We start from the raw sequence: 19,920 nt of genomic DNA, 5'->3' as shown, positions 1-19,920 counted from the left end.
TGGAAACAGGTTATTTTTTTTTATTATTTTTTTTTCGCATTTATAGGTCACCTGCTGTATGTAAAAGTCCATCATTCTTTAAGAGGGAGGTATACATTTGGACAGAAGACGAGAGTTCTTCATTAAACTCATAAAAGACAAAAGTATTACGGGACTACTTGATTCAAAACAACAAATAAATGCCACAATTTGAATTTATCAAGACCTCAAGGCAGATAGGGAGGGAGAAACACCCAGAAACACCTCATACATGGCTGCTCCCAAGTATAAGGGGCTTTTTTTTTTTTTTTGCCATAAATGGATAACATTGGATAACATGCCTACGTTCTCTTTTGATGAAAAATAATGTGCAGTGGCTAGGATATATGTAAACCTACCCACATCTTTTGCCATAATTGTTGGAATGACTTATCATGAGAAGAAAAAAAAATTGTTTTAGTCGCATAACATCGGTTAATGGAAACGCCATCATTTCTCAATAGTTTCTTTATCGATATTTAGAAAATATTGCTAAAGTTTTGTGGAAATCTGTATTAGAAACATGGCTAGTGAGTTTTTTAATGTCTTTGAATTGTCCCCATTCACTTCTATTGTACGTTTTTCAGTGTAACCCAGTTCATGTATTTTTGTTGTTTTAGAGAGAGAGAAAAGCGGGGATGAGTTTTCGTGGTAATCAGCACGAGTGCTGTCGATTGAGCTCTACTTGTACCGAGCCTGTTATATTCCTTTAAGTGTGGAAATGTATTTTTAGGGGATCAAATGCAGTTTTATTTCCTCATCTCCACTGCAAACAATGAAGTGTGGCTGTTTAAGTGTTTAGAGAAGAGCTCCAGCCAGCTGTTTTTCGAGCCCTGTACTTCACTATGTATGAGGAGACAGGAAATGCATCAGTGCACATGGCACATACATCTACCCGCTCACACTTGTACAAACACAATCTCTCACAATCACAGTTACTCTTCCTGGTTCCCGGCTCATGTCCTCCTTATTTTCCTTGAATCGTGCAAATTGCGCTTTCAAGACTTCTCATTTGAAAACAACAAAAACCATCGCCTTCAAATTAAAGAAAGATCACCAGGGCGAAATTGCCGAGGACGACATCTGCGTCTAGTTTTCCTCTCGAGTGCATGATTGGGAAATTCATTTATGTCTACCGTATAATTCCTAACCCTCTTTTAAGTGGCAAAAGCCATGCAGCACTCCACATTTTCCCCCTCGAAAGCAAAAAAAAAAAAATTTGGATTGAAACAAAGACTCTGTACTTCTTTCCTCCGATCCCTCCTATTTTTTTCCAGTATAATGTACCCCTCTGGTTCTTTGGAGATGATGAAGTTGGGTTAGCAATTGTGGATGAGGAATAAAGATTGCTTGTCTGATCCACTTCTGGTAGTCATAAGAGAAAGCCACATGTGCACACATGTATTTATCATTGATTGCCAAATGACGACCTTCACTGTCAGTAGTTAAGGGCCATGCATTTTATGTCATTCATAGAGACTGCTGCCTTGGGAAATGAGATGTGATAGTGGCAACCTTCCCATTGTGCTCCAGATGGGACTTGGAGTGATCCTTTACAGCTGAAATAAAATGTCTTAAAATGACTGGAATATCATTCAAAATCCATTTTCTCCCTCATATTGTACATTCTAATGTTTCATGTGTAATTTGTACATTAAGGCCTGTTTTCACAGACAGGGCCTAGATTAAGCTAGGAATGGGCCTTAGTTAAATTAGGACATTGAAGTAGCTTTTATAAATGTGCCTTAGAAAAAAAAAAAATATTACTGGTGTATATCTTGAGACAAAAACATGTAATATAACATTATTATATTATATAAGTATAATGTAAACAAAAACAGTGGTGTTCTGCTAAAAAACAACAATAATACATAACATATTTCAAAATGTTTTACCTAATGAAGTTTTTACTGTTTTGCTCTCATTTAACATCAGCTCTTAGAGCACCAAGAGTTACCATTGCCACCTGTCTCTATTCATCAAACACCTGCCTCCTTACCGCAAAAAAACACAAGAGGAACAAATGAGCCTCATCTCTCTCCTCTCTCTTTCTCTTTATCTACCCACACTCCACATTTTCATTTCTCAACTTCATGATGCTGCAACAGTTTGCTCTCAAACAGAAACATTCAAGTAGTCTGTCATGAATTGACCATAGTTAAAGTCCAAACACCTCACTACCAACATTTAGCTGCACATACGATCTTTCCTCGACCTCTTCTCATCTTTTAAAAGAGAATGTTTTCCTAATTATCAGATAGTGTTGACTAAAAAAGTAGGTGACACAACTGTGAAGCCTTATGAAAAAGTTTACCTTACCTCCGGCCGTATTTTTTATTTAATTTAATTTAATTTATTTTTTTACTATTTAATATTTTTATATTATCATTTTTATGTTTCTAACTCTAAAGCTTAATATATATTATATTTTATTTTTATAATTTATTTTTATATTTTATATCTGTATATGAAAGGGTTTAAGAGGTAATGAGTGATAATGTCATTTTGATTAGGAAAATAAATAAAATTGTATTTCATCTCTGCTTAATTTCAAAGTGAAAATATTACTGTTTTTAAAACAAATATGTTTTGTCTTGTGTCTTAAGAATCAGTGACAAAAATTATATAGCTTATCCATGATAATCAGTTGAACTTAGAGCTTGGATCTTTTTACTCAAACAGAGGCTGAAAAAAAAAAAAAACATATTTTGAATCATAATGACATATAATGATTCATGAGTGAAAATCATTTGAGCGTGACGGGGTGATTTGGGGTAGCTGAATTAGTCTGGCTTGATTTGATGGAGGGTGAATGAGAGGGTGTGTTTACCAAGTGCTTGGTGCAAATGAATGAGTGGTGGTGGAGGTGCAAGTTGTGTGAAATGGTGTGGAAACATTGAATTGAAAGAGCACATTCTTGGTGAAAGATGGTTGCAATACTCCAGAACGGATAAAACAGTGTTTAATGGCTGCATGTGGTGAAGGCTCACTGGAACCGTGTGGAGAGCTGCAGACAGGGTTGAATAGAAGCTTCACACTAGATGACGGTGGAAATGGTGCATTCTGGTGCAGGCGAGAGAGTGAAATGAAGCTTGCTTAAATTGTGTGGCATGGTGAAAGTTTGATGTACTCAATTTGGCTCTGTTGCGCCTAACGCCCTTTTTCCCTCCCTTTCTGTCCCTCATTAGGAAATGGCTATGGAAACCACCGTAACTCTCCAGGACTTCTGGTGTCCTCCGGAGGAATGAACAAGAGCATGCAGGCCAAGTCCCCTCCACCAGTGAACCTGGGGATGAACAGCCGTAAGCCTGACCTCCGAGTGCTCATCCCACCTGGGGCCAAGAACAACATGCCCTCCATTGTAAGTTTACCAAAGTGTGTTGAATTTTACTAACAGCCACGATGGTACTACATCCATAAAACCACACACCTCAGTTCCTTCGTAATTCTCCATGGTTCTCCTCTCCTTTCTTCTCACTTCCTCTCCAGTAGTTTTATAATCCAATAAGCATAGGTTAGAGCTCTATTAGAAACGACATAAGTAGTCACCTCAGCAGCTTTTGTCTTGTATGGTGAAGTACGCTTCTGTAGGTTCATGTAGTGTCATAGGCGGCCATCAGCTTCACTCACTGCCACTGTCAGCCAATGACACTAATTCTGGATTTATCACCCTCCCTTTACTGCCATCAGTCTGAGGATGTTGACCTTCTATTGGTAAGTGGCACTGTCACTCAAACTGGTGACATAGGCTAATAGTTCTGAAGGCCATTTGTCATCCTCATACACATAAAATGATCAGACCAGTAGTGTTTGGTCAGATATTGTTTAGCTTAGTGTTCTAATGCCAATAGGGAGATGCACATGTTGACCTGTAAAAGTGCTTAAATGCAATTTCGTATTAGGAACATCTACACAACCAAGCTCCAGAGTGACATCTAGTGGTTATAAGAGTCGTCTCGTTCTCAGGTTTATTCACCTCTCTGTGTCCATCTCTGCTTTTCTTAATCTCTGTCGCATCATGCCAGCCTGACAAAAGAGGAAAAAAAACACCTCCAACCCTTCTTTTGCTAGTTCTGTTGCCTTGGAGACCTTGAGTTTCTATAGCGACCAAGTGCTCTATGAGGGATTGTAAATCATAGGTTGAGAAGATTCAGTGGTGCTTCGTGTTAAACGACTATTTTTCCCTTCATTATTTTGGTGGGCGGTGCTCCATCATTTGTTTAATGAAGATACAGATATATTCAAGCCTCGTGACAAGTGACAGGTCATCTATATGTGTTCTTCTGCTCTCTTCCTCTTCTTATAGAACCAGAGAATAAACAACTCTCAGTCTGCACAGTCATTGGCTACCCCCGTGGTTTCTGTAGCGACGCCCACTCTACCAGGGCAGGGAATGGGTGGTTACCCATCAGCCATTTCCACCTCATATGGTACTGGTAGGTACCTCAATTACACTAATACTGAGTATACTTTGCATTATACACACATTTCACATCTTAAAGGGTTAGTTCACCTAAAAATTTAATTTTGTCATAAATTACTCACCCTCATGCCGTTCCAAACCTGTAAGACTTTTGTTCATCTTCGGAACACAAATGAAGATAATTTTAGTAAAATCTGAGAGCTTTCTGTCCCTCCATTGACAGCCTATGCTGTCAGATTTCACTAAAAAGATCTTCATTTGTGTTCCAAAGATGAACGAAGGTCTTACGGCTTTGGAAAGACATGAGGGTGAGTAATTTATGACAAAATTAAATTTTTAGGTGAACTAACCCTTTAATCAGAATCTTTAAAATGTTTTACTATAATAGAGGAATAAATTTTATTTGTCATAGTTAAACCATTAAATTTAGTAACTTTAATGTTTATTAAAAAATAAATTAACAAATGTAGTTTAATATAATATAATATAATATAATATAATATAATATAATATAATATAATATAATATAATATAATATAATATATAATTAGTGCATCAATCTAAAATTCTGTTTGGTCATCTATTACTACTGTAATTACTGTAAATTCACATAATCAGATAATAATAATCAGGTAATAATCAACATCATTATTTTTTTTTTTTATATTACTTTCTTAAACCCAGACTAAATGAATGCAGAATCTCTTTGATTTATTGTCTATTCTGTGTGTAATAGCTCTGTCTCACCAGCAGGTGGAGACATTGTTCTCCAAATGAGCAGCAATTTTTTTTTGGATTCAAATATTAATCCTCTTCATGTGTTTTCTTCTAGAATATTCTCTGAGCAGTGCAGATCTGTCCTCTATATCTGGCTTCAACAGTGCCAACACTCTGCATCTGGGCTCAATGAGCGGATGGCAGCAACATCAGATCCAGAACATGCAGCACTCTGCCCTCAGTCAGCTGGGGTGAGTCTAAACACACACAATGAATTACCAATACACAAATCAAATAGCCTATTTTAATCTTTATGCACTTAAAGGTACACTATTTAACTTTTGGCCCTTTAGTGGTAAAATGGAAAGGATCTCAAGCTGACTAGCTGAAGACATTGCTGTAGTTATACACATTAGTAGACATGGTACTTCCTTGAAAATAAATTCAGCGCTACAAAAACTATAATGAAATGACCCTTCATAATAGATAATGCTTTAAAATGCAATCTGTTAGAAAGCTACATATGGCAATTTATCTGTTCAATAAAATGCTGTACTCACCTGTTGAGTAATAAAAACACTATCTCTGAGTCGTTTTTACAACATTTCATGTTCCTCAGTTCTCGCCAATCCAAAAAGCCAAGCTAATGTTGATTCTGGTTTTATTACGAGCTCTGTCGTGTTCTCTTTTTGCCAGGAGACTGTCCTCTGGTTGCCGTTTTTTTAAAACGGGTTATTCTCCCGAGTCTTAGCATTCTCCATGACAACATTTCTCACTCGTTGTGACAACTAACCTATAACACTCCCAGACAATACATGCATCTAAGTAGCCAGAGCAACTTTTCTCTATTTACGGATATGACGAGACACACACGGGCGAGTGATGTATGTACGCACGAGGTCCTGTCCCGACAGGTCTAAAATATAAACACTTATATTAGACAAAACACGTTTTTGAAAGATGGATTGATGATGTATTGACTCATTATTAATGATGTAATGATGCACCAGGAAAATCGATTAAAACTTGACGATTCAAGTAGGTTGAGATGCTAAATGAATGGGGGCGGGTTTATATGAATGTATAGCTGACTGTGTTGAGAAAAGTTTAGATTGTATTTTATTGTCATCTTACTTACGTACTATTTATTTTAATTCACACAAAAATTAAAATAACGTAATTAATTACTCACCTTCATGTAGTTCTACACCCGTAAGACCTTCGTTCATCTTCGGAACACAAATTAGGATATTTTAATGAAATCCGATGGCTCGGTGAGGCCTCTTTTGCCAGCATTGTCACTGAACCTCTCAAGATCCAGAAAGCTACTAAAGCCATATTTAAATCAGTTCATGTGACTACAGTGTAATATTACAAAGAGACGAGAATACTTTTTATGTGCCAAAAAAAACTAAATAATGATTTTCAAAAATATTTGGGCGATTTCAAAACACTGCTTTGAAGCTTTACGAATCCTTTGTTTCGAATCAGTGGTTCGGAGCGCCAAAGTCACGTGATTTCAGTAAACGAGGCTATCAGGCAGAGAATTTGCATTCTCATGCAGTCTCACTGCTGTTATGAAGTTTTATGTAGCATAATTTCACAAAGCTAAAGTCAGAACATTCTGTTGCTTCAAATGTTAAAAATGATACAATCCAATTTAAATCAAAAACTGCTCATGCTGCATGTATGTAGCATAATTGATGGGATCGTGGTTAAAATGCAGTAGTTGCCTCTAATTTTAAATGGCTACAAATAGTTCAAGCTGTAATAGAGCAAATAAACATCTTGTACATGTACTCATTTCTTTTATTTGTATTATTCATTTATTTATTCATTTGATTCAGTTTAGTTTTGTTATAAAGAAATATCTTAAATCTCATTTTGTTAAAAAAAAAAAAAATCATATTGTGAAACCATCAATTTTGTTCATTGTGAACAAAAAAAAGTTACATGGTGTACCTTCAACATGTGCAACTTTCTCTCACTCTTTGTCACTATACAGAAAATAAACTTCTCTTTTATTTTCCAAGCTCATTATTTTCATTCTGCAATAACCACGTTTAAGTATAGTTAGACAAATGTCACTGATTTGATTGTATCTTTGCCACCTGTGTACAAGAGTGCACGAGCACTCGTTCCCATCCGTAACCCCCTTCATTTCCTTTCCTTTCTACAGAAATTGCTCTAGCACTCACTTATGTCAGGGTTCAAATCTCTCCCTGCCCTCTACTCAAAGCCTGCACATCAAGTCCGAACCTGTTTCTCCTCCTAGAGATCGATCCAGCAGCACCACGCCCGGCGGCTACGGCCCGCTACCATCCCACCAGCAGCACCAGGGCCCGCCCCCACAGGGGCGACAGGACTCGGGCCGCTCCCCGGCCGACAGCCTCAGCAGCTGCGGCAGCTCGCACGAGGGCAGCGACCGCGACGATCACCGTCCCGACTTCCATTCGCCCTTAGGATTGGGTCGGCCCGGCCTGGACGAGCAAGACAGCCCATCCATCAAGCGCGTCCGCCTCTCGGAGGGGTGGGCCACATGATAAGCGATGCCCCCTTGGACAGCCCCATCCTCGATCTTGACCTCCCCACGCGAAGCGGCGTGGTTCCACGGCGCCTCACATGTTCTCGCTTTCTCTCTGCCGTTTATGACTAGTCACAATCATTGCTCTCCTTTATTCTCTGATTTGCTGTGGAGAGGGGAGGAAGTGCTCTCTCTTTTTTTTTTTTTTATTATTATTTTATCAGAGTGTGTCTGATATACATATTGTTGTGATTGACGGGTTTTCAGGGAGGGAAACAGGAAGGAGGACTAGTTCAACCGGGTCGGGGAGGGTTTAGTGGGCGGGCTACTATGCATAACTTGTGCAGTGTGTGGAATACAATGTAAAGAATTACCATATATGCATATATATTTACACGTTGTGTAGGTGTACATGTATGCAGAGTAACAAACCAACAAAAAGTGTCAGGTACTCTTGGATCTTCTTTTTCTTTTCTTTTTTTTTGTAAAGTACTTGCCTCGGTGATGTTCAGCCACAAGAGGAGCACAGCAGAGAGGTGACAGCTTAGCACTTGAGTTGTTGTACCAGTACAATATGTACAGATTCCTTTTTTTAGTGCCACTCTCTTCAGAGGGCCCCTTCGCTAAATGTATGTTATGGGTGACAATGTCATGTTGCAGGTTCAACGTATTGTACATAGAGACAAGGCTGGGACACGGGGGAAGGGTCAAGGTTGGTAAAATATTGCTGATTTCACACAAACAAAACTGTTATGCAAGAAATTCGAAGGATTGTACAGATTTATGTGCAGGTTCCTTGGTTAAGTTATGGGGGAGTGGGTATTTCAGGAAAAAACTCTCCTGCTGAAGGAAAAAAAAAATAGCAGGACGGAGTCGCAGAGATGAAGGACTTTAAATTAAGAGCCATGTTACTTCAGTCTGATGACATTTAAACCTAGGACTTGCAGTTGTTGTTCAGTATTAAAGAAGAAAAAGATTAAAAAAAAAAGTATGATACACTTGCTTCTATTTTCATATCAAAAAGGAATACAATGCAAAGCATTTTTGTGGCTTTTTGTAGTTTATAAGAGCCAGAATGTGTTTTGATAGCTTTGCTTATATGAGAAATGATAGTAAAAGAACGAGAAACTATGGGCTTTTCAACCATAAGCCATGAAATCTGAGACAGTGAATTCTTGCTTTGCTCAATGTTTTTTTTGTTTTGTTTTTTCCCTCTCTCTCTCTCTTTGTAGAAGTTTTGTTTTTAAACGTGTATTTCTAAGTATATTGAATAATAATATTAAGAATCTTTTTAAAGAATCTGTGAAATTAACATGCTTGTGTATAGCTTTCTAATATATGAATATATATGATAAAAAAAAAAAAAAATATGGTCATAACTTTTTCCCCATTGCAGGGGATATGTGCAGTTGCACACGTTAATTTTTCTTTCCCCTTCTTTTTTTTCCTTCACCGGACTGAGTCTTTTAGGGGCAAATACATTCAGAATGACATTTTGAAATTGAACTCACACTCATAAATATATGCCCCCTTTTTTTTAAAGCACAAGATACTTGCCCAGATCTCCACTTTGGTCTGGAATATTCAAAACCTTTTAAAGTTTCCAGTGTCACATTAATCGACATTGCACTGAAGATTTTATAATATAAGACAGCACAGTCATAGATACCTCATGACAGCTTGTGTAAGCTTGTATTATCATTTAGTGGATTGTGACTACTTTTGTTCAGTTGTTATACATATCTATCATTGTGCATTCTGTGATTTTGACAGGACATATGTTAGTCTGTTTTTTCTACCAAAGACAAAAAGTGATGTTATGTTTGCTGATCCATTATCCTTTCTGGGTTTGAGACCATTGTGTTTCTTCACAAGTTGTTCATGCTAGTGGCTGGTACCTCTGACTCACCCTCCCAGTGCCTCAGATTACCTTTCGATGAGTTGGTCTTGTTAAGAATTGGGAACATTCTCCTCTAACTAACGAGTGTACAGTATTGTGAAACAATGCCATTGTTTGTTATATAGATTTCAACTGTCCATATGACTCTCCGGTTATTTTTCTTTTTCTTTTCTTTTTTTTTTTATTGATTTTTTGGTTGACCTTTTCTGTTTCTCTCTCTCTTTCTCTCTCTTGAGTGTTGTTTCCATTAAGTATATAAATAACAAAATAAAAAAATGAAAAAAAAAAAAAATGCTGAAAAATTCTGTAGTAACAAATGTAGCTTGTATAAACCTACAATGGGTAAGGGTGAAAGAAAGTGTCTTTTTGTTTTCTAACCAGGAGAAAGAGGCTTTCAGCGGCACAAGCTGGACTTTGTCGCCACTTGAAGACAAGATGTCATTAAATTAAAACCACATCTCTGTATCTCAAGGGACTTGATTCAGCTGTATGTAGTAAAAATTAATGTATGGAATAAAAATTGTTTCTCCTGCTGGGACTTAAAAAAAAGGTATTTGTATTTTGCAGAGAATTCAGTAAAGTTACTGGCTTTCTTAGTTACACAGACGTCCTGGTGTGATTTTTATTGTGTTCTGTCCCTCGCCTTGATTGCAAGATAGCTTTGTGAAATTGTATGTGTCTCTAAATCAAATTTGATGAATCACAGAAGCATCAATGCAGAATAATAATTTTATGTTTTTATGCAGCAAGCTACATAACACATTGTACACTGTAAGTAAAATCAAACAATTCTTTTTTTTTTTAAAGTAAGTTACCTGGAAATTAAAAAATTGAGTTAATACAATGAAGGTGATTGGTTTAATCAACAGAAACAAAAAATATGTTATCTGAACCACTTTAATTAGCTAAGTTGATTTGACAAAAGAAAAATGTGATAAATCGTGAAAATATTTTTTTTTTACAGTGTAGTCATTATTTGTGGGCCTATTTTCTATATCTTGTGTACACACAAGGCTTTGGATTTCAACAAACACTTTTTCTAAATAAAATATTAGATCATATTCATCATTCACACATTGAACCGCTCAGAACTTTAATTTTATTTATTTATTTTTCAATTACAAGTAATGTTGCCAACTATCATTGATATGTCACGTGTAGCCTATGAGGAATATAGGCTACTCCATTTATGTTACCGTTTTTATATAGCTAGGCCTATATTTAAACAGAAAATGACTAAACCTTATTCCTGAAATAAAACATCATTGAATTAACTCTCCATATATATCACGTTAAATAAAAAGTGGTAGCAGTCAGATTGTTTGTTTAGCCAATCGGAAAGCTTTCGGAAGCTTTCTGTCGCGTGCACGGTGGCCAGTCCATATATGGAAACCGGAAGCTAAGAGCTAGGTAGTTGATGAACTTGGGGCATTTTCATTAGTTTGAAGTGTGCAAACTGTATCAGTAGTGTGCAAACTGTAAACTCTAACAACGGCCTACACAGACATCCTTAACATCCTTAAAGGAATACTAGAAGACAAAGTAACATAAAGAGACCAAAAAGTAACATGGAAAAAAACGGAAGACAGTGAACGTTGGTAGGCTAAGTCTTTTCATGTTTGAGGCAGGTGAGAGCTTAAAAACGGTTAAGCAAACCTTTAACAGGGTTAATATAAACGACGTTTTTCGCTTTGCTTCTGCTTTAAAAGCTAAATATTTACTGGTCAGCATGGTTACTCCCAAAAAAATGTGCAACGATGGTCGTTGATGGTTTTTCTGATGAACATTATAGCTAACGTCGCCCACCTCACCTGCAGAGTGTCGTTCATTCCTCCTGAACAGAAAAGGGAGGTTCTTATCTGTTAGCCTATGTATTTATCCTGGAAAATATGTTTAGCTCCCCTAGCAAATAACATCTGTTCTTTAAATTCCAACCAAAAACCTAACATGTAGCCTATTTATTGGTAGAATTAGAATAGCCTAGTATAGGCTAGTAATATTTGTAGTAGACATGGGCAATAGATGTGGATAATGTATTAGTGTCGACTTTTGAATGTTTGAAATGGTTTATTAGGCTTTAAGTATTACATAAAAATAATTTAAAAAAAAAAAGTTATATATATATATATATATATATATATATATATATATATATATATATATATATATATATATATATATATATAACATGTCAGATCTGAAGTGAGCCAATGCAGCTGAATTGCATTATTGTGGAAACATCATAGGCTGTTGAAGAGACAATTAATCATTTTGGCCACAAGATGTCACCATTGTTCAATTTATTTATCAATGCATTTATTTGATTGCATTCACACGCTTTTATACGGTGAAAGAGAGATTATCGAACTAGTCGTCAGCTGCTTTAAACGATATACGTTCATATGCTACTGCCCAAATGCATAGACATACTCTTCGATTAGGCTATCTTTATTATTGAATTGCCGTTGTATTTGTTTTGATTGCATTTTAAGATATACTTCAAGCTGCTTGATCATAAATTGCTGTTGTCCTGTAGTACTCAAAATAACATTTTCAGTGCATAAACTAGACCAATTTCACATAGATTCTTATCAGATGTGAGGACAGTTGTTTATGTATTTTATAACTTTGTTACTTAGTTTAAATATATTATAGTCGCAGCCAATATAAAACATAAAATGTTCAATCTAAAATGTGTTTTTGTAAGTCTGTAATGATCAAAAAGAAAGTCACAACAAAGAGATTATTTCAAAGTTTAATCAACAGGTTTTCATCAGACATTCAATCTCATTTATGACAGAAGATATTCTCATTTGAATTACACTTTCAGAAATCTTTCAAAAATACATTGTATATAAACACAAACGAAAGAAAGGGAATCATTCAAAGGCGCACTTTTACACTGAAAGAATTCGCAGTTTACATTTCCTGACAATCTTCGTTTGAAGTTTTCGATTAATAATTGCGTTTTTCCAGGCACATTTAAAATTAACAAATGAACAGGTGTGTGTAGTTCAGGGGGAACAAATAGAAAAAAGAAAAAAAAAAACTTATGTTTTTTTTTTTTTTTTTGGTAAAATGTAGCCAATTGATAATCCCATCACAAATCAAATTCGATTAAGGACTATTTGACTATTTGAATGCTGTTAAACTCACAACGAAGTAAAAAAAAAAAAAATTATCAAATAATCAAAAGCTTGTGCATAACAGATCCCATCATTGCAGTAAGCTAATTCTGACTCCAGACATAAATGAAGAGAAATTTTGCTTCAAGACGCAAAGTCTGCTGGTGGTTCTCTGCTGAAAATAAACGAAAACATCCAATAGCAGAATTAGACGGCCTTTGGTTATTTTTAATCAGCCATATGTTGCGGATGGTTTGGGGGGTAATAGCTCATCGAAAATTACCAGATTAATATTTTTTAGATCAAATATAGGCCTATATATAAATATATATTGAATGTACATAAATACAATACAAAATTCGGAACATCTCGAAGATATTTTATTCGTGAATATTTAATAGACAGTGGGGCATAAATGCGTTTTTGAGTATAATCAAGTGAAGTAACTTTAGAGTTGTTTTATGAAGATGAAATTGTTAAACAGTGCCCATTAATACGCCACATTATAGTGTTTTATGTTTGAAAACTGTTATCACAATGTAAAAAAAAAAAAAGGCTCATAAATGGATCATCTTAAGAACGCATTTATAATCTGTCGAGAGTAACCCGCGTATTTGGCCATCATTGGCTGCGACAGTTTTTTTTTATCTTTCTTTCCTTTCTTTTTCTTTTTATTTGGAGAAAATGAGATTTAGAAAAGTCTCTTTGTTTACCAACACATTTCGTGGCTTTATTAAGGGCTCTGGCTTAAATAAAGAAGGGGTAAAAATGAACGAGGAGGAATTTCCCACATATTTTCCACAGTTGCAGGTGTCCGACAACTGCGCAGTGGGTTATGGATATAATTTAGAACAAGAGCTATTAGTCATCACTGACAAATATATTAACCGTCTCTAACAAAGAAATATATCATGAGACTATTTGGTTAAATGGTGTGAAAACTGTGTGCACTAGATTTTATTTCCCCAAAATAGAAAATTGTGAAACGTGTCTACGAAAAGAAATAAACGCAAAACAGCTATACAATTAAAGACAGAGGGAGATTATTTATTTATTTACCTCAATATTTGCTTAAAATTTGAAATCATTGTATCAAAATCAGTTTGCTTTAGAGAGAGAATTGGTCTATTTATAGATGGAAGAAAAAAAACCTAATGCATAATCAAATATAATTATAATGATAAATTACTTTTAATTTGTGGATGGTAGCCTATTATCACATGGAATTATCGCTCTTGTCTCTCTTAAGCCGTTACATTTGTTTCTGCACCAGTTCCCGTTAGAGCATTGCACCACTAGATGTCGCCACGTGTTACGAAAATGCATCACGACGACTCCAATATCATTTCTTTCTTCGAATGAATTTCTAGAGAATTCAATGGCTGAGGCAATATTTGGAAACGGCTTGAAATATAATTTAGAATATAGTTTAATATAGAAATTAAGGCTAAGAGAAATTGGGATATAGCCTTAACAATAACCACGAGGTTACTCTGTCCTATACGCGAAAACAAAAATGTAGCCTAACAGTAAAAAAGGGGAAGTTTTGGGAAACCTAAAGTTTTTTTTTTTTTCTTTCAGTTTATAAAATATTTGTAAATACCCACCGTCGTTCTTAATTCATATTTGTGCTAATTGCGAGCTGTGCACTGCATTATTCGGCAGAGCTAAACAATGGAAAGAAAACATGAATGTCTTTGTATTGAGTTACCTGGAAATCAGCCTCTCCCTCTCCGCCCATCTTTCACACGTTTAACTGACTTAAACAACCTCTATTCATATAGTTTATATGCTATATAGCGGTATCAGTAGCGGTGATTATCAATAATTGTAAAAAGAACAACATTAGAGAGAGAGAAACGACGGGAGGATGAGAAATAAGCCACAAGGTTCGTTCAGACGCTATAGGCATTTTATATTTTCATGTTCTTATCCTTTACACGCGTAACTGAGGCTGAATCGCAGGTGCTAAAATGACCATTAAGATAATTTGATATTTACCTCTTTGATTTATGATTATCTACCTCGATAATAAGAATGATATTAACTTAGGCAATCTTTTTAATCTAATAACAGTCTAGTCAGGATTGTAGATTTACAGGGAAACACATTGGAGGGAAAAAACGGTATGCAAAAGCAAGAATCTTAATGTAGTGTAGCAACGAAAATGTGTGAAAGACAAGTGAACACAAAAACTCTACAAATTAAAATTTTCGTTGTGAAACGTATATTTTTTATGGGCCTCGTAAACAGTCTCAAAGTTGTTAAAATACTTTTTTTATTAGTTATTAGGAATGCCATCATAAATGCCCTGAAATTCCTTTTTAATTCGCCGCGAATGACTACATATAGCTATAGCCTAGTGTTCCCTATTCATTTTAGCTAAAGAAAGACAATGGCTAAAAAAAACTTTTAAATGCTTAGAATTTAATGCAAAAAAAAATAAATAAATAACATAGATACATTAAGATTATAGATAGATTTCAATGTCCAATAATAACACACATGAATTTTGTTATTATTCAAGACGTTGTGGTGAGTCATTGTTGCCCATTATAGTTTATAGGAGCTGTGGGAAAGTTTTGAAATCCTTTTCTCTATAGGTTTTAAATATGCATAAGTATGGTAATCGCGGTCCTGCTGTGTTGCAAACAGGCGCAGCAGATCACACATGTGCTACACAACTTCGGACCGTACGAAGTCGCCAAGATGAGGACATACACAGAACAAGTAAGTCCTATTTCTCTCATTGACGTCTGTTCGTATAAAGAGGTAGGCTATAACAGGGCTGTCTTAAGTTAGTTTTAGGCGGAAAACATGAGAGCACGTGTGTTGACCCATTGGGAGTAAATCTTTACGTGTGCCCGTCTGACCACTTCTATTGGGTGCCAGATCAGTTGAGCAAAGGTTTACAAGATGAAGATCAGACGAGTAGGAACTATGAAGGAGAGATGCCTAAGATTGCGAAAAAAAAAAAAAAAAGTTACGGAAAAGAGTCATGTCTCGAATTGTATTAATAGGAAATGGATATTAGGCCTGATGATGACTTTAGCGGTAAGTTTTGAGGTCGATGATGTTTGTGTGAATGGCAAGTTCAAAGCAATAGATGTCGTTTGTTTGTCAATTAATTTTCTAAGCATTTGCCTCATGATTTCAAGTTTTCTTTTTTAGACTGCTGGCAGGTCAATTATCCATGTGGTTTAAGGCAACTATAGAGAACTAAAGATATGATGCTCATTTTTGAATTACGTATTAATTTACAAAATATGCACCAAAGTGTCTTTTATTTTAATGACTGTGTTAATAATGTTATGTGCGCAGAAACATAATTTTTACTTTACTAATTTTAGTTCGCATTGACGACTCCAAATTTTATGCGAATATTTGTTTTGTCAAATAGTAGTATCTTTTACCCGACTGTTTCTGAATGAGAGATGTTCTAAATTAATGATATGCTATGTCACAATGCTCTTTGTGCCTTTTTGTTTGAGCTGACCAAATGTCTTTGTTCGCTCATAATGCTTTTGAATATGCATTTTATAATATTTGTGTCTATGGACGGATTCTAAAGAATGAAGAAAAAAAAAAAAAAACATTATGAAGTATTGTTAAACCTTCTCTAAATGGGTGAAATTGTACAATAATGGAGACAATGCTTTAGCCTACTATACAATATAAAATCCGCATCGCGAAGAGCCAAATCACTGCCAAATGCGAAGGAAATAAAATGGAATAAAGACAACACACAGCCACCGTCAATGTAAAGGAAATTCAAATATACCTTTTAAATATGCATCAGTATTAAAAATTATACACACGCAAGGACCAACTGCGGTGAAGATGTAAGAATGGCGGAGCAGGCGTCTCATTATGCATGATGGGCGACTTCCCTGGCAAAGAGTCTCCGCTTCTTTGCTGCATATCGTCCAGTATTCACGGTCAAGAAAGGTGCTTCCTTTCAGTAAAAAACAGCAACTTACATATTCTTCCGAAAAAAAGAAACGAGCCACCTCGAAGCCGATGAGGGGAAATTACTCCGACCGCTGAAAGAAAGGCTATGTTGGGGGATTTGCATATTTGATGCGCTAATTTCCCTGATGTATTTAAATATGGCTGCACGTAGCCGATAGGCTTGCTACGTCATTGGACGTGACCTCGTTGTAAAATCGAAACGTGAATTCGTTTTAGTCAAACACAAGTGCTAGCAATAATTGAGAACTGTGAAAGAATAAGAATTAAGCAATATCATTTGAAAACGTCCAGAATCTCAAATGAAGAAATGTTTAAAATCTGAGCGGGAGTAGCCTAAACAAAACTCTTTGCAATAATGGTAAAAGATAATATTAATAATACTAATTTACAGATATTCATGGTGGGATCTGACCCCCTAATTAAGGTTTGAAGCCCCAACATAGGATGTCAAAACAAAAGGTCTGGCATCAGGGTCTACAATAGGGGCTAAATAGGTCTATTTTTAGGTGTATGTTCAAAGTTAGATTAAAAGTAGCCTAAATCAGAGCGCGCATTAAAAATATAACAATCGCGAACAGCAATCTCATTCTAGAGGAGGTAGGCTAACTATAGCAACTGCACTTTTTGTTAGGATCAACATCGGATGAAACATTGACAAAACATAAACAATATCATTATTTATTTCTTCATTATACATTTGCATACCACAGACAAAAAGAATAATGGGCTGTACTGTTTAAAAAGTAGGCTATTTTAGTTGACGTTGCACTAATTGTAACTAGAGGCGCGAAAATGGAATTAACTGTAAAATTCTTTCTCACTGTAAATGTTATCGTGTGCAGCCTAATAGGCCTGAAACATTCATGGCCTTTTCATGAGCCTGCGTGCGCGCTCCCTTGAGGTTTATGGTAAGTTTCAAGATTTCTCTTTATTTTATTTAATTATTTATTTCTTCAAAAGCCATTACGTATCGGTGTGCAAGTTTTCTCCAAGCTAATGATGTCCTCTCAGTGTCAGATTGCGCCATTGCGTTCCGTCAGTCAAAACGTGTTGGGCAGAAGCGCTCGGAGCAAATTCATTACCGCAGTCAATCCGTAACCTGGTCTGGGAACTTGGGGCTAGTCCACGCCAATAGAGGAACAATGCCTCCTCAGTTCAAGTCCAACAAAAGACCTGGCGAACTTGTTTGAATTTCAGAGCACGTCCTTTCTTTCACAGAGAGGACTGCCCCCTCCCGAACACCCTTCATGAAAAAAAGAAAAGGAAAGAAAAGGGGGAAAAAACATGCCGACCTTCTCTGCTCAACAGTGCACTTTTCTATTTGGTGCTGCAGACAAATAGGTTATGGGAAACTTCTCAACCCCTCCTCCCTCTCTCCCCCTCTCACTGGCTCTCGCTTATACGGTAGCTGTCGTTCTCGTGCGCCTGGACTGTGCTCTTGAGAGAATCAGAGCCGCTGAGGCACGCGTAATGAACTGAGTATTAGCGGCAATTTTAAACCGAAAGCTCCTCGTGCACGCCGGCTTCTTACCTACAGCAGGAGTTGCATCTGGTCACGTCGACTTCGGCATAATTAAAAAAAAAAAAAAAAACCTTTGCTCAAGTGAGTACATCTGGAGACACTTCTCTTGCTTCTTTTTTATGGCCATTAAGTATAAAATTGTGCTATTAGTCGCATTGCAGACTTTGACAAAAGAAATTTCAAATAATGAAAATTTGTACTTTTTAGTTTATTCTCGAGGTAAAATAACCACGTTGTAGAACAATGTCATATGTTAACATACTTTGAACTGATCTAACACAACGCACTGGTCTCAAGGCCAATGTCTCATGCAGTGATACTGCAAGTAGTGGGTGACAGTCTCATAACTTGTCATTGTGCTCAAGGGAATTAATGTTGCATGTTGGGATATATCGTGTTCATGTTGACAGTGATTTATCAATCACAGCTTTTATCTTCTCTCACACAAATTTTTTTGAGATGTTATGTGAGCTCTTACGATTCTTGGGAGAAGAACCACAAATAGATTTGTGTTGTTGTTTCAGGAAAGCCAGGCAACTTTTACATGTGTTCATCTTATGTGTTGATGCTTAGATTAGCTTTTATGTGAGCTATACATTGCAAAGAGTCAAATGTTTTGTTCCTACTGATTTTAGCAGTGCTGTGTGTTTGTTATTTGTGTTTGGCCATGTTTAGATTCTTCTAATAGTGTTCCATTGTGGCAGTAACACAGCTCTAGAAGGCCAGAATAATGTTATGATGTTAAACTACTTATGTATTTTTGAATGAGGTCTAAGTTTAACAACTTCAAACTCTATTAGTTCTCTTTCTAAATTGAAATGAGCTGTTGCTGTGAGTGTGTTCCCCTGGGCCAATGATTCAAAACTGCTGTGTTAATATGGTTCACCACAATCAATTCAGTCAGAAAAACATTGTACCATATTAAATACAAAAAAAAAAAATTCCCTTAGATAAGCATGGCCAAAATTAGAGACCTGTAAGGTGAGAGATCCTGTATAGGCCTATAGAACACCTTCATGCTGATGACATCCATATGTGACAATTGTCTCAAATGCCCTATTCAGTTTGAGACACAGTGTGAAAATGAACTGAAGACACATTTTATAAGTGATATGGATCATTTTATTGTGTATGTTTTGCAGCTTTGCAATGTTCATACACACAAATACACAGAGAGAGAGAAAGAGAGAGAGAGAGTTGTACTGTGAGTCCTACATTCTGAAACCCACACAGATGCTGGAAAGTCAGCAGCATCACGTTTTGAATGACAGGTTTGTTATCCACTTACTACACTCAATTACAGTTCTTGTGGAACAGAAAGTAGCCTATGTAATACATTTATAAATAAAGATACTGATATCAGTGGTCAGAAAATGAGGGCTTCAACATAGCGATGGAAATCATCTTACTCTGTCCAGAGAGCGATCTGCTATACTGCTAAACATACCTTGATCGCGAGATTCCTCCTGTCGCTGGCGAGCATTTTCCATGTATTCAGTCGCACAATCTAAAATCCTCGTGACCGAGGGTGATTGGTAATATTTCCATCAAGTAGCCTATGCTCGTCGTTGAAAATACATTATGCGTACAGAAATAGTGCGTGCGGGATCGCAGCTTCAACCTGCACGAGGGAAGCAAACGCACTCTGGAGATTTCTAATGACATCATCATCATCATTATCATCATCATCGCCTTGCAACTCCCGTGGTCCGAGACCTT

At 36.3% G+C, this 19,920-nt stretch overlaps 1 protein-coding gene and 1 long non-coding RNA gene across 4 annotated transcripts in view; both read left to right on the top strand.

Annotated features, from left to right (window-relative positions):
• The window catches only part of mef2cb (myocyte enhancer factor 2cb), a 73,125-nt gene extending 62,564 nt beyond the window's left edge, over positions 1–10,561 (top strand). For 2 of the 3 annotated variants that reach the window (XM_067406082.1, XM_067406083.1), the window contains 4 exons: positions 3,207–3,379; positions 4,325–4,454; positions 5,274–5,409; positions 7,338–10,561. In XM_067406082.1, coding sequence (XP_067262183.1) covers positions 3,207–3,379; positions 4,325–4,454; positions 5,274–5,409; positions 7,338–7,701 — 803 coding nt within the window. In that variant the 3' untranslated portion in view covers positions 7,702–10,561. The remainder of the gene's footprint in view (positions 1–3,206; positions 3,380–4,324; positions 4,455–5,273; positions 5,410–7,337) is intronic. The other variant, XM_067406080.1, reaches the window with a different exon arrangement.
• A 4,828-nt stretch (positions 10,562–15,389) lies between these two features.
• The window catches only part of LOC137034739 (uncharacterized), a 49,676-nt gene continuing 45,145 nt past the window's right edge, over positions 15,390–19,920 (top strand). Inside the window, exon 1 of the long non-coding RNA XR_010896973.1 lies at positions 15,390–15,437. This is a non-coding gene — a long non-coding RNA (uncharacterized lncRNA). The remainder of the gene's footprint in view (positions 15,438–19,920) is intronic.

The sequence above is a fragment of the Chanodichthys erythropterus genome, chromosome 13 (assembly GCF_024489055.1).
Source record: "Chanodichthys erythropterus isolate Z2021 chromosome 13, ASM2448905v1, whole genome shotgun sequence".
NCBI lineage: Eukaryota > Metazoa > Chordata > Actinopteri > Cypriniformes > Xenocyprididae > Chanodichthys > Chanodichthys erythropterus.
This window is presented reverse-complemented; position numbering and strand designations above follow the sequence as displayed.